The sequence below is a fragment of the Antechinus flavipes genome, chromosome 5 (assembly GCF_016432865.1).
Source record: "Antechinus flavipes isolate AdamAnt ecotype Samford, QLD, Australia chromosome 5, AdamAnt_v2, whole genome shotgun sequence".
Lineage (NCBI taxonomy): Eukaryota > Metazoa > Chordata > Mammalia > Dasyuromorphia > Dasyuridae > Antechinus > Antechinus flavipes.
In genome coordinates, this window is record NC_067402.1 from 287,719,416 (window position 1) to 287,734,024 (window position 14,609).

Consider the following 14,609-nt stretch of genomic DNA (forward strand, 5'->3'; position numbering starts at 1 on the left):
GAGTATCCCGTGGAAAAGATTAGTGCCTACAAGCCCATTCCCTTTCTCTATTCCTGGGGTTGTAAACATGCGGTCTCCCCATTCTCAGGCTTCCAAATCACAGCTGCCCTTTCCCCTCTTGTACATGCGCTCACACTCACCCTCCCTCACCCTCCCGGCCTTCTCAAACCTGACCTGCCGCTTGGCTTCTGCCCCCAGTGCTGAAGCTGCTGAAGATGGCCACCGGGATGCGAGCCCTGCTGGACACAGTGGTTCAGGCCCTCCCCCAGGTAAGGCAGCCCTCGGCCTCCACCTCAGAGCACTGACTCGGGGCTCACGGATGAGGGAGGTGACCACAAGGCCCGGGGCCTTCCAAGCTGGGCCTTCCTTTCCTCTTCTGAGAACGAGGATAAAAAGCAAACGGGCACTTCTCTGTGGCCTCAGATTCACCTCTTCCAAAACCATGGACTCCCAGTCACTCAATATCCCTGGAAGAACCCAAGCTATACTTCTGGTAGAAGCTCAGGGTCATTACAAATGCCACTCAACTTCCCAGAAGCAATTCAGCCCATTTTTATCCTTCTGCTCACTTCTGGGTCTGGCTCTTTTTCCATCTGTAATGGATCAACTTGAATGGGCTATTTATCCAACTTCACAGAAAATCTAGAGAATGGGCATTTTTCATCCACTTGGTTTTTCCTTTGTGGATAGCAGGACTCCTCTGGGTAATAATGGCTCTTCTATAGGGAAGCTCTGTGATGTTCTAGGGCTTGCTACAGTTAATCCAAGGGCCCTCAAAATAAGGACACCTGCAGGCTCCATTATTTTATATAGGTATTTCCTCCTCCATTTGGTCCCTTTCCTGGACATTCTCTATGACAAGAGCGTGTTTGCTCAGAGATATTTCTTATTTCCACTTGATGATAATAACCAGTGGGCTATTGAGCAAAAGGGTCTCTCTCTTCTCATCTTGCACAATTGTGACACATGCCGGAGGATCCCTGGCTGGAGGAAAGTCCATTAAGATGCTTCTAATCTGCATAATATGGCGCTTTCTATATTCCCAGAACCTGGCACAGAGTAGGCACTTAATAAATATTAATCGATTGAAGTTGGACAGGGCACCCTGTGATGGGGAATTCTTCTGATGAAAGAGGAGATGACTTCCCTACTTGTGAATCATCAATAATTTAAGGCAATTCTCAGTTGCTGAGAATTTGGGCAGTAACCCCCATCTCTGGCAGGATAACCTTTTGGAACTCAAAGATGAGTCCTGATCCTGGTCATCCATCCAATACATAATTATCTGCAGGAAGGGAGAGAACATGCAAGCCACCATGTAAATAAATTATACGATGGACGGTCTTATACAACGTTGTGGCTAAAAAAAGTCTTCATCTGTTGGCTGCCCTAAGTGAGGTCATGGAACTCTCCCCACTCAGTTGATCTGGTCCACACGGTCCAGCGTTAGGCCACATTGTACTCTTTCCCACTTGGTGGGACTGAGCAGAGCTTATGTACTGCTCTCGGGGCCTTTGAGAGCCAGATGTCACCTCACCCCACAATCTGAGCATCTGAGTGGGTAGCCATAGAAACGGGGCAGTACAAGAGCTGAAGATGAGAGATGGAGTACCACATAGTGAGCAGGACAAAATAGCTGGATTGCAGAACCTAAGGAAGGAAGTGATGTGTACAAATACTGTTCAGGGATCCATCCAGGGATCAGGTGAGATTCAGCCTCCTGACATTTGGTCTCTGTGTGATCTTGGCCGTGTCACTTTTAATCAACTTGATTTCCTCATTTGTAAAATGAGAGAATGGGGACAAGATGATCTGAAAGGTCGCTTCCAAGTCTAGTTCTATGATCCTATAGTCCTCATGATCAAAGATGTCCGTTGAGGAATCATTCAGGCAGAAATAATGGTGGAAACCATGAGAATGAGAGAGAGAAGAGAGAAAGAGGGATATTTGTAGAGGGACCAGTACTAAGCCCTGGATTATGGAATAGAGAAACAATAGGAGGTTATAGGAGAAGGATCAGAAAGGAGCCACGTGTGGCACAGTGGAATTAGGAAGGGCACGGATCATGGCTCAGCTTTGATGCATCCCTGCCATGTGATCCTGGGTAAAGCCGGCACTCGGGATCTCACTTATTCTTTCATAAATTGGGGAGTGGGTACTCATTCCACTACAAAGGAGGCTTCCTCAGGGGTTTGGTGAAATCACAGGCCCTGTCCAGAGTGAGCCAACAAGAGTTCTCAGGGTGATAGGAGGAAAGGGACCTTCCAGTCACTCAACAAGCATTTATTAGGCACTTGCTGTATCAGGTTTTGTTTTGGGGATTGGAGAGACAGAGACAAAGGTCAAATGTGGTCCTTGGCCTCCATGAGCATCAGGAATCTCTATTGGAGACAACAGGCACAGAACTCCATCAGCTTCCCTGGCCCTGCCATTTTCCAGGGGAGTCCATTGCCCTTCCTAACAAGTCCATTTTTCTTTCAGGTGGGAAACCTGGGTCTTCTCTTCATGCTTCTCTTCTTCATCTATGCTGCTCTGGGCGTGGAGCTCTTTGGGAAGCTGGGTAAGCAGGGCAGGAGTAGTCAGGGGGGCCATTTTCCCATTACAGTGCAAGGTTAGCCGCCCACGTGGGTTGTCTCAGACGGGGAAAGAATTGTCCCTTCTTTCTGAACAGAGTTGAAAATGCCATCAAATAAGATGGCCTCTCAGAGAGGGGGCGTGGAGCCCTGGCACTGATCTTTGCCGGGCAGTCGGGGAGCCACCACTTAGTTATCTGCAAAATAAGGGCGATCTCCAAGGGCTCTTCTGGTTTGAGATCTTATGATTTCTCATAGTTTGGGATTGTTGGGAAAAATCATTGTTTTGTGCCACGGGATAAGAGGTGGTTCCCTTTGGACACGCTAGGAAATCTGAGATTGAGGAGATCTTCAGATAATCTCTGTAATATCATGGAACCCAATAGTTGGACTTTAACTCAAAGGCGAAAGCCCTAGATCAGCTGAAAGCTGACTCTACCACTTACTATTTGCCTGACTTTGAACAGGGCAGTTCTGTTCTTTGTACCTCAGCTTCTCTATCAGTAAAATGAGAAAGTAGAACTAAAAGGCCTCTAAAGAGCTGGCCAGTTTGAGATCTGTGGTCTGAAATGTTTGGAAGAAGGAGAGAGAGACAGGGAAGGGGGAGGTAAAGAGATGGGGTGGGGACAGTCACGGGGAGGGGGAGACACAATACAGATAGAGAGAGAGAGAGAAGAGAGAGAGAGAGAGAGAGAGAGAGAGAGAGAGAGAGAGAGAGAGAGAAGAGAGAGAGCGAGCGAGCTGGATTTGACTTCAGAAGACTTGCGTTTGACTGCCAGCTTCACTTCTTATTATCTGTGCGACACTGGACTAATCCCTTCCTTTATCTGGGCTCCAGTTTCTTTGCCTCTAAATTGAGGAAGCTGAACTATATAATCTCTAAGCTCCCTTATAGCTCAAAAATTTCACTTAGGATTTGAATCCCTACAAAGGTGCCATTTTTTGGTAAATTCTTCATTCACCATAAAAAAGTCACAGATTCATCCATTTCACTTGAGAAGAGCCCTTTGGGATCATCCAGCCCAGTCCTCCCTTTTTTCCAGCTGAGGGAGTGGCCCAAGAAAAACTCAAGGATTTAGCCAAAAGTACACAACCAGTAAGGGGCAGAAATGATGTCAGAGCTTAGTCCTCTGCCTCCAGCCCCAGCCTTTCTGCCACACCAGGCTTCTTCCTTGAGCTTATTTTGCCATGAAATGTGTCGGACACTTCAGAGAGCAGAAGGCTGGCCCAGCAGATAGAATGGTGCTGCCCACTCTCGCAGAGGCCCCCACAGTCCCAGGAGGCAAGAATTCCAGCTCAGTCTGACCCAGAAATTTGGCTCTCTCCTCCACTGACCAGAGCAGAGTATTGGCGGGGGGAGGTCTGACAGTGACAATGACAATGGTCCCTTGCTACCCAGAATGCCCAGCCAGCCAGTGCCAGGAAGCCTCCCAGAGGAGGATTTCTGAGTCTAACATCATTTTTTCTGCTTTCTTAGTGTGCAGCGATGAGCATCCCTGTGAGGGCATGAGCCGTCACGCCACCTTTGAAAACTTTGGTATGGCCTTCCTCACGCTATTCCAGGTCTCCACTGGGGACAACTGGAATGGGATCATGAAGGTAAATGAGGACCGGGAGGAGGACAAGGTAGAAGGAAGGAATAGATAGAGAAAAGGAGGAAAGGAGGACAGTTGGAGGAGAGAAAGTATGGGCAGAATAAGCGAAGGATGAAGGAAGGATAGATGGAAAAAAGAAAGGATGAAAAGAAGGAAGAGGGAGGAACAGATGAATGAAGGGAAGAAGGAAGAGAGCAAATTCATTTAATTAATGGATAAATGACTGTAGGGAAGGAAGCAAAACAAATTCCTGAGCAGCAAGATTAGATATCTCCAATATATATATATACACATATGCACACAAATATAGAGAGAGACAGAGAAAAAGAAAGAAGGAGAAGAAGGAGGAGGGAAAGAAGAAGAGAAAGAAGAAGATGAAGAAGAAGAAGAAGAAAGAGGAGGAGGAGGAGAAGGAAGAGAAGGAGGAAAGGAGGAAAGGACAGGTGGAGAAAAGAAGGCATGAATAGAGGAAAGAAAAAAGGAGGATAGAGGAAAGAAGGGATGGACAGATTAAGGGAGAGAATAAGGAGGGACAAATGGAAAAAGGAAGAAATCAAAAGAAAGGAAGGAAAGAGTAAGGAACAGGTGAATGAAGGAGGAAGGAAGAAAGCAAGCAAGACAAATAAGTATTTTGTTTAATTAATGGATAAATGACTATAGGGAAGGAAGCAAAAAAAAATTCCTGAGCAGCAAGATTAGGTATCCCCAAAACATATGCACATATATATATATATATATATACACATAAATATAGAGAGACAGAAAGACAGAGACAGAGAAGAACAAGAACAAGAACAAGAAGGAAAAACAAAAAGAACAAGAAAGAACAAGAACAAGAAGGAGGAAGAGGAGGAAGAGGAGGAGGAGGGAGGAAAGGACAGATAGAGGAAAGAAAAGATAGATGAAGGAAGGAAAAATGTTCCTCTCAGAATTCCCCAGTTAGGAATGGGTTAAGGTTGAAGAATAAAGCAATGAAAAGAAATTTCAGGTTAGAGTGGGTTCAACTTAAGCTTTTATTAAGCAACTACTATATGCTAGTCACTGTGCCAGATGCGGGGGATACAGAGACAAAAATAAAACACTCCCTGTCCTCAAGAAACTTCCAGTCAACTGGGAAAATGATCAGTCACAGAAAAATCAAGAAAAATTTAATACAAAGTCATTTCAGGGAACATAACTAACACTGGGGATATCTTGAAGGGCCTCATGTAGGAGATGGTACCTAAATAGACATGAAGGACAGGGTTCCCACCTTTTTTGAATCAATGACTCATTTATGAAATGACTTAAACACTCCAACGGGCCTTCCCCGTCCTCACCAGCTGACCGCCCACCGATGCTCCCCCCTTCTCCTTCCCCCCCCCCCCCAGTGCTATCTTGGGGAAGGCAGTGTATGCTAGTAGAGACAGTCCTTGGTCAAAGGCAAGAGGTCTGAGTTTTTATTCATTCATTCACATACTCATCCAGCAAATATGTATTGAGTTCCTGCTAGGAATAAAGCCTTGGGCTAGACTCTGAGGAAGACAGAGACATACATAGTCTGTGCCCTCAAAAAGTTCAGCTTAGAAAGTGCCAATAACTATAATATATATTGCACGTTGGAGACCCGACAACTAAAGATCGTATTGTTCAGCAGGGAGCAGGACGCTCACAAATTAGAGCCATGGGAATATAACTATATTGGAAACAAGTTCCAAGGAGATCGAACATAGACACAGATATCTATACACAAACAGATAGACCTGGCACAGGGGAAAGAGCCCTGGTTAGGATGGGGAGACGTGGGCTCTGGCTGTGACCTTAGCATCCCACTGTTCCTCTGAAGGTCTCAGTGCCTTCATTTGTCAAATAAGAGTTGACCTCAGTGGCCTTCCAAGGTTCCTTTTCACTCTAAACTTCCATGACTGTGGGTTTTCTTTTTCTTTTTACTTTTTAAAAATGTTCTTTTAAAAAAAATTAAAGCTTTTTATTTACAAAACATATGCATGGGTCATTTTTCAACATTGACCCTTGCAAAACATTTTTGAATCCACGGAGAGACTCACGCGGAGCAGAGAGAACCCCGGGAAATTTCTTGAAGTAGGTAGGAGGAGGAAGACTAGGAAGGGGAGGCAGGAGGCCGCAGGCTGCCCAGCCCTCCTGCCGGGAAATTAGTGCCAAATGGAGCGAGCTTTGCTTGGCCGCGGCCGTGGAGTCCGGGCTCCCCGGGCGGTTGCGGGAGGGCCCCGCGTGCAGCAGGTGACGCCGGGCTGTGGTCCTGTGCCCCCAGGACACGCTGCGGGACTGCACCCACGACGAGCGGAGCTGCCTCAGCAACCTCCAGTTCATCTCGCCCCTGTACTTCGTGAGCTTCGTGCTCACCGCCCAGTTCGTGCTCATCAACGTGGTGGTGGCCGTGCTGATGAAGCACCTGGACGACAGCAACAAGGAGGCTCAGGAGGACGCCGAGATGGACGCCGAGATCGAGCTGGAGATGGCCCATGGCCTCTGTCCCCGGAGCTCCCCGGGCGCCGGCAAGGGCGGGGGCTGTGCGGGCCCCGGAGGCCTGGGAGGAGGGCCGCCCGCCGAGCCCGAAGCGCGCCGCTGCATGCGCTGTTACTCCCCGGCACAGGTAGGGGACTCCCGGACTACCTGGCGCGAGCCGCCCGGGGGGCAGGGGGACGACTGGCGCGCCTCGGGACGGGAGCGCGGATTGGCCGGCAGGACCCCGGCCGGGCTGGGCATTGGGGCGCCGGCCGGCTGGCTCGGGGCCCAGGGCCCGCAAAGGTGACTGGCGAGGACTGCAGGGAAGTAGATGGGCCCTTTGGGAGGCCCGAAGGGAGCGTTCCTGCGCTCTGAAGGTCAGGTCTGGTTTGGCGGAGGTTGGTGCGGGCCTGGAGGCCCGGCAGGCAGGAGGCCGTTGCTCCCTCTCCTAAGAGCAGAGGTGCTGGCTTCTTTCAGAACAGTGGGCAAAACGTGGGCTGCAGTGGATAGAGCACCCACCAGGATATGGGTTCAAATCCTGGCTCCCCTACTTCCTAGTTTTGTGACCTAGAATTATTCTCCCCCCTTCCCCTCCCTGGACCTCAGTTTCCTCCTCTGTAAAATGAAATGGTAAGACTAGGTCATCTCCAAGCCTCCTCCAGCTCTGGATCTGACAAATTCCCAACACTGCCCCTGGAAGCCTGCGTCCTTCACTTCCACTTCCTTCCGATAATTTGTCCCCCTAAATTCCCACCAACCATTGCTGTTCAACTTCAGTTCCTTCAAATAATTCCCCTCCCCAAATTCCCACCGACAACTTGGACAGCTTCCAATAATTTCTCCCCTCCCCACCCCCCTCCTTCTTGTCCCCCCCTAGGAGAACTTGTGGCTGGACAGTGTCTCTTTAATTATTAAGGACTCCTTCGAAGGAGAGTTAATGATCATCGATAACCTGTCAGGCTCCGTCTTCCACCATTATTCCTCCCCGGCCGTGTGCGAGAGGTGTGATCATGACCAGCAAGAGGTAACATCTGGGCAGGGGTCTTGGGGGGAGGGGGCCATCCCCCACCCCGCCCCCACCCCCAGGCTGGCATAGGCTTAGGCAGCAGCTTGGGATCTGTTTGACCATCAGGGATCCGCCAGAGTGTCTTCCTCGGCAGGGTTGGGGAGGGGCCCTAAAGGGCAGCTCTGTCTATGGCGTGGGAAAGCAGCCTGGTGAGCTGCAGCCTCACTAGGTGCTCTTCTGTTGCCAGAGCAGCTCCTTCTAACCATAACTACTTGGCTAGCATTTCTGGAGACTTGAGTTCAAGTGCTGACTCCCTCTGTGACATGCTGTGTGACTGTGGGCAAGTTCTGTGACCTGTTTGGGTCCTGTTTAATTTGTGCATCAAACAGGGAGTTCGGTCCCAGTCTCAGCCTGCCCTGGCTACCTTGTGGGATTGTAAGAAGAGAATAGGCAATAGACTGACAACGGGGATGGAAGAAAGTCGTTAGAACTCAATAAACTGTATTTTAAGTGGGGCAAATGGCATGGAATGTGACTTCAAATCAAGTCTTTTAAAAACCTGGGGAATGAGAACGGGGGATATGGCCGCAGCTAGAGAAACTAAGGCTGAGGTGGCCAGCTGAGTCAGAAGGAGTAACCTCATTAAGCCCTAAATGATAACTTCCTATTTTTCACCAATTATTCTTCCTAATTAGGCACTAAGCTTGGTTGTGGTTCTAGTTTTGGAGGGTTCAGAAAAAACGAATTGAGCACCTTTTAAATTTTGGCACCCTGTGTTATAAGTCTGATTGCCCTGCCTTAGTTACAGGTCTGCCAGGGATATATTGTTCATGTCAAGATGTTGGAAGTCTTGACCTGTGCTTGAAGTGATCCTGCTTTAGGGCATTTGTAATGATGTGGGGGACTTTCCTTGTCCTCAGAATGGAATAGAGGAGAGAACACTAGATTAGGAGTTGAGGAGAGCCAAATTTGAGTCTTGGATCTACCATTAATATCTAGTGTGACATTGGGCAAACTATGATGTATCTCTGGGCCTCAGATTTCCCATGTGTGAAATGAGGGGATTGAATTTGTCCCTTGCAACTGTAACATTCTGCCTTATTCCCAGCTCTGACACCCTCTGTTCTGAGCTTCCTCCCAGCTCTGACATCTCCTGTTCTAAGCTTCCTCCCAGCCCTGCCATCCCCTGTTCTAAGCCCCCTCCTAGTCCTGCCATCCCCTGTTCTAAGCTCCCTCCCAGCTCTGACATCCCCTGTTCTAAGCCCCCTCCCAGCTCTGACATCCCCTGTTCTAAGCTCCCTCCCAGCTCTGACATCCTCTGTTCTAAGGTCCTTCCCACTTCTGACATTCTGTGTTCTAAAGTTCCTCCCACCAGTGCATTCTTGTAGGCAATCTCTTCTAGTCCTAGCCTGTAGAGAGCTCTGTTTACTGATTTTGAAGTTCCCTTTCCAATGGACAGGGGCCACAAGGAGTCCTCCCATATACTTAGCTTGGGAGGAAACTCCTTCCTGCTCCATGAACAAGAGCCCCTTGTCTCTCCAGCTGTAGTGCATCATCTACCATCCCGGTTTAGACAGGCCACCTTTCTCTTGTTTGGTTATCTAATACGATTCCTAGGACCCTGATCTCCTCACCCACCCTCACCTCCTATTGATATGATCTCTAACTTGACTGAAGTCTCTTATAGAGTTTGTGTGCTCTAGACCCCAGCCTCAAATGGAAAGCAGATCGACTCCAGAAATAGAACTAGATGAAAACTCATCCATTTATTTCTAACATCATCTCCAAATTTAGGAAAATATCTTTTCCTCTCCACACCTATTTCCTTACATGTAAAATTTGGGGATGCAACTTGGAAAGTTCCTTTTTAGCTATAAAATCCCAGAATTTCATGTCTCCTCAGATATGGTCCCTTTTTCCTAAGATGCCTAGTGACAGCCTGTGATGGGGTGGAAGGGGAAGGGTGCTATGATTTCTTTCTGTCTCTCCTGATCATCTCTCCTTCCAAACCTATCAGTGGCCCCTTGGGTGGAGTAGCATGGGATTCCCTTTACCCTCTCTACCTCCAATCCCAGCTGTGACTCAGGAGGTGGTTACAGCATCATAGATCCAGATCTGGAAAGAGACCTCAGAGACCTTTTATTTCAACTCCCTAATTTTACAAATGATGAAACTGAGGTTCATTGAGGTTGATTGTCTTACCCAAGGCCACTCAGGTAGTGAGCATCAGAAGCAAGATTTGAACCCAGGTCCTCTGAGTATAGAGACAATGCACTGTAACACTGCCCTCCCTGACCCTCAGCCATCTCTCAAGCTCAGTGATGGTTATGCATGCTCCTTCCCTCCTCTCACAAACCCAAGGACGACTGTCTGAAAATGTCTCTCTTCTGCTCTATCTCTAGTTTATCAATTAGACCATATCATGAGTCCATGTGCCTTTCCAAGTTGTTTTCCTCCTAATTTTTGTGACCATTGTACAAATAGTTCTCTTGATTCTGCTTATATCTGTTTGCATTAGTTCATGAGTCACACCAGATTTCTCTGAATCTAACCTTTTTACCATGACTCATGTAATATCCCATTACATTCATATTCCATAAGCAGTTGAGCCATTCTCCCCATTATGGGAACCCAATTTTCCCCTAGTCCTTTGCTATTACAATGGCTATAAATATTTCTGTTCTGTACCTTGCCTCCCTTTGTATCCCCTGCCCTCGCCGACCCCTTAAGCCCATTGGAGGCTCAGCAGATGGTCTGTGACTTCTTCCAGGTCCAACTGGCTGAGGTGGAGGCCTTCTCCCTGAACTCGGACAAGTCCTCTTCGATCCTGCTGGGGGACGATGTCAGCTTGGAGGATCCCACGGCATGCCCTGTGGCCTCCAAGGAGAGCAAGGTGAGAAAAGAGTAAGTGGGAGGGAGGCCTTAACAGAACAGTGCTCCCTGACCCTAAGAGGTTGAAGCGGGTCCTTGGGATTTTCCATCGTGTGAGAAAGATTGCATTGGAGCTCCTGGCCAACTATCCAAGTCGGGAGAGCTGGATTCTTAGTCCCCGTGCTTCCTTTATCTGTGTGACCCTAGAAAAATGATTTTCCTTCTTCCTGCGTCGGTTTCTTCATCTGCCAAATGGGATGAATAATTCTTTTCCCTCATAGAATAGTGAGGAGGACAAAGTGGGATCATAGGTATGAAAGAGTTTCTGAAAAAGAAATGACAGACCTCCATAGGAAGCGGCTAAGAAGGGGAAATAGGTATGTGCCAAACAGAGCAGGTGCTAGTCATCTGACATTTAGATCTGGGTTTGAGGTGGGGGGAAACAGAACAGGAATTCTTTTCCCCAGGTCACCCCAGAAGGTAACACCTGGGAAAGGGGGGCAGGGGACTAAGCAGCCATTGCAAGTTAATAGCCCTTTCAGGTTTGCAAAGTACTTTGACAAGGTTATCTCATTGCTGCAACCTGGAGAGGAAGGTGCTGTTCTAATGAAGAAACTGAGGCTGGAGAAGTAAATGGTCTGTCGCTGCCCCCTTTTCCCCCAGTAAAGGTCAAAGACAAGATTTGAACTCAGGTGTGCCAGAATCCAAGCTTGGAGCTCTATGTATATGCCGTACCACTCATGTTTAAGAGTCGGTTTATTTTCACCTACTGGGAAAAAGCAAGATAAAGTTAAAGCCTGTTTCATCCCCATATACATCCTAAATCTTGCCCACTGTCCAAGTCCAGGCTTTGTTAGCCATAACAAGCAAGTTTCCTTCCTTAGAAAGTTTCCTTAGAAAGGAAGGAAGGAAGGCAGCAGAGTAAACAAGCAAAAGCATTGGATTTGGAGTCCCCAGGACCTGGATTCAAGTTCTTGGTCAGCTACTTCTTATCTATGTGGGCCTGGGCGAGTCGCCTATCATCCCCAAGCCTCTGTTTCCTTGTCTGCAAAATGATTAAACTAGATGGATTCCAATGTCCCCTAGAGCACCACAGCCATGTCTCTCTGGTCCCATGACTCCCTGATAGCACAGGTAAGCCCTCTTCACTGGAAGCCCCACAGGTACCTAAAGGCACAAGTTATGGAAAGCCAGCCCCATTTTCTTTGCTCCAAAACAAGCTCTTCTACCTGACATCCCTGACTCTGTCAGTGGCGTTAGGATCCTTTCAGTGCCCCAGAGCCTCCTTTGGCCCCCTGAATGTGTCAGAGCTGTCGCCCAGTCCAGTTTTCAAAAGATAACCATTCTCCCCTCTTGTCTTATGGTCCTTTCCAGTTCATTCTCTCATCCCCTCTGCCCTGAACTATTGTAATGGCCTAATATAATATAATGTTATAATAATATAAAAGTGCTAATCTGGGGAGCCCCACCTACTGCCCCATGGGAGGCAGAGGCAGCTTCAGGACTAGGGGATTCTAAAGAGATTCAGCCGAGTATAACTGAATTACTCATCATAAATAAGCTCCTTACCACACCTGTCCATAGCTCACAAGATGGAGGAGGAGGAGGAGACCCAGACACCCTGAGATGATTCCTCCTTCTGGATTCTTCCTGATGGTCTAGAGTCCAGGTCAACCCAGAAAATGTGTCCATGTGGGAGGAGACCCCCTGAGATCCCTGGAAAGGACAATTCCAGTCTTCCTTGGCCCCTAAAGTTTCCTTTTCTAGTTCAATCTAAGCTCGCTCCCTCTCCTAGGGCTTAGCTTACCTCTGTGTCAAATAAAGGATCTGGGGGGGGTCTTCCAGCTTGAGTGTCAGCTCTAATGTAACCCACGATTATAGGGAGGAGAAGACAGATTCCCTAAGCTCATAACTCCCCAGTCTGGTGAAAAAGACTCAAATCCCTGCTCTCAGGAAGTCTCTGGTCTGATGGAGAGAGAGGAGCCCCCATACTCAGGTAGCCTCTAGTTTGATGGTGGGGCCTGGACTCAGTAAAAACCAAGAGCTTTTGGTAACTTTCCCCATTAGGAGCCCTACCTTGGAGTCTGCCAGACAGTGAGAGCTTTGTGTGAATGCTTCTGGAGGAAAACTAACTGTTCTCTCCCTCCATATCTCTTTCTTCTCTTTCTCTCTGTCTTTCTCTCTCTGTGTGTCTCTCTGTCTCTCTTTCTCTCTGTGTTTCTATCTCTGTGTCTCTGTCTCTATCTCTCCTCTCTCTTTCTTTCCATCTCTGTCTCTCTTTCTCCCGCTTTCCCTCCCTTTCCCTCTGTCTCAGTCTCTATCTCAGTCTGTCTCACTCTGTCTCTCTGTCTCTCTCTGTTTCTGTGTCTCTGTCTCTCCTCTCTCTTTCTCTCTCCCTCTCTCCCTCCCTTTCTCTCTCTCTGTCTCTGTCTTTATCTCTCCTCTCTCTTTCTCTCTATCTCTCTGTCTCTGTCTCTCTGTTTCTCCTCTTTTTCTCTCTATGTCTCTGTCTCTGTTTCTGTCTCTCTGTTTCTGTGTCTCTCTGTCTCTCCTCTCTCTTTCTCTCTATCTCTCTGTATCTTTCTCCCTCTCTCCCTCCTTCTCTGTCACTCTCTTTGTCTCTCTTTCTGTGTCTCTTTTTCTTCTGTCTCTTTATTTCATCTGTCTATCACTTACTGACTCCCCACCTGGATCCAGCCTCTTTCTTCTTAAACCAGAAATACCAATTTCTTCTCCATTCTCCTCCCCCTTCCTGGGGTCCTGAGTGTTTACCCTGTGACACAAACAGAATGCAAAGGGTTCCCTTCCCCCAATGGACTAATGGCCGAAAGCTCTGCTCTGGCCATGGGGGAGTGGGAGCACAGGAGAACTGGATTCTTGAACTAACAAAGAATCCTAAGGTTATCGCCATTGAAATAAAAAAGAGAAGAATTGAGAGCCAGAGAAGTGGTGTAAAATGGGGACAGAGAGTAAAAGTCCTGGCCTAGGGAGGCCTTGAGTTCAAATCTCACCCCAGATACTTTCTAGCTGTATGTCCTTGGGTAAAACACATAACTCCTCAGGCTCAGTTTGTTTATCTTTAAAATGGAGATGATGCTATTCCCTACATCACAGGATTATTATGGGAATCAAATGAGATAAGTACTTTGTTAAGCTTAAATGCTAGTTCGCATGTAATTATATTTTGTTATCATATTATAGTAATATGTCATTATATTCACTACATAATTGAGAACATTAGAATTTGAATCCAGGACATAATATCTTCTACTTCAAGCTGGAACCTTAGAATCCATGAGGCTCAGAGAATAATATGACTTGACCAAGATCATACAGTGAGTAAAGAACTTGGTCTCATGATTGCAAATCCAGTTTTCTGGAAACCAAGTAATACATAAGTTCCCAGTTGTCAAATAATTGGATTATATTAGAATGTATTTATCATTGAAATTAGACAGTGTAATTTAATCTTTGAAGGGTGATACAATGGGAAATCACTCTAGATTTCAAGTCAAATTTCAAATCTTACTTCTTCTGTGACACTTTAGCTTCTTAAGCTTCAGTGTCCTCATCTGTAAAGTAAGAAGGTTGGACTGGATGGCCTCTGGAGTCCCTTCTCACTTACAGATCTGTGATCTGATGAATAGTCCCCGTGACCCGCGGTATAAAAATCCTCTTCACTTTGCAGATGAGGAAACTGAGCCTCTGTGTCAAATATTACAGAGAAATGCCGATAAAGCTTTAATGCAATTCAGTTTAACAAACGTTTATCACATACCTGCTATGTGCAGGACACCAGGCTCTGTCTCCAAAGATAAAGGTAAACGTAAATCCTTGCCCCTCAATGGCTTACATTCTTTTTTGTTTGTTTGTTTGTTCATCCTTCTGTAGTATTTTAGTTTTCCAAATATATGTAAAGATAGTTTTCAACATTCATTTTTGTTTGTAAGACTTTGGGTTTCAAATTTTTTCCTTCCTTCCCTTATCTCCTCATTCTCCTCAAAATATGGAAGTAATTTGATATAGTTAAACATATGCAATCTTTCTACACATATTTCCATTATTTGTCATGTTGTGCAAGAAAAATCAGACCAAAAGGGG

General features: G+C 47.0%; 1 protein-coding gene across 1 annotated transcript in view; it reads left to right on the plus strand.

Annotated features, from left to right (window-relative positions):
• Positions 1–14,609, plus strand: part of CACNA1I (calcium voltage-gated channel subunit alpha1 I) — a 148,864-nt gene that overhangs the window by 121,165 nt on the left and 13,090 nt on the right. Inside the window, exons 27-32 of the mRNA XM_051962512.1 lie at positions 199–269; positions 2,482–2,560; positions 4,051–4,172; positions 6,438–6,779; positions 7,509–7,655; positions 10,408–10,530. Of these exons, the coding sequence (XP_051818472.1) occupies positions 199–269; positions 2,482–2,560; positions 4,051–4,172; positions 6,438–6,779; positions 7,509–7,655; positions 10,408–10,530 (884 nt within the window). The remainder of the gene's footprint in view (positions 1–198; positions 270–2,481; positions 2,561–4,050; positions 4,173–6,437; positions 6,780–7,508; positions 7,656–10,407; positions 10,531–14,609) is intronic.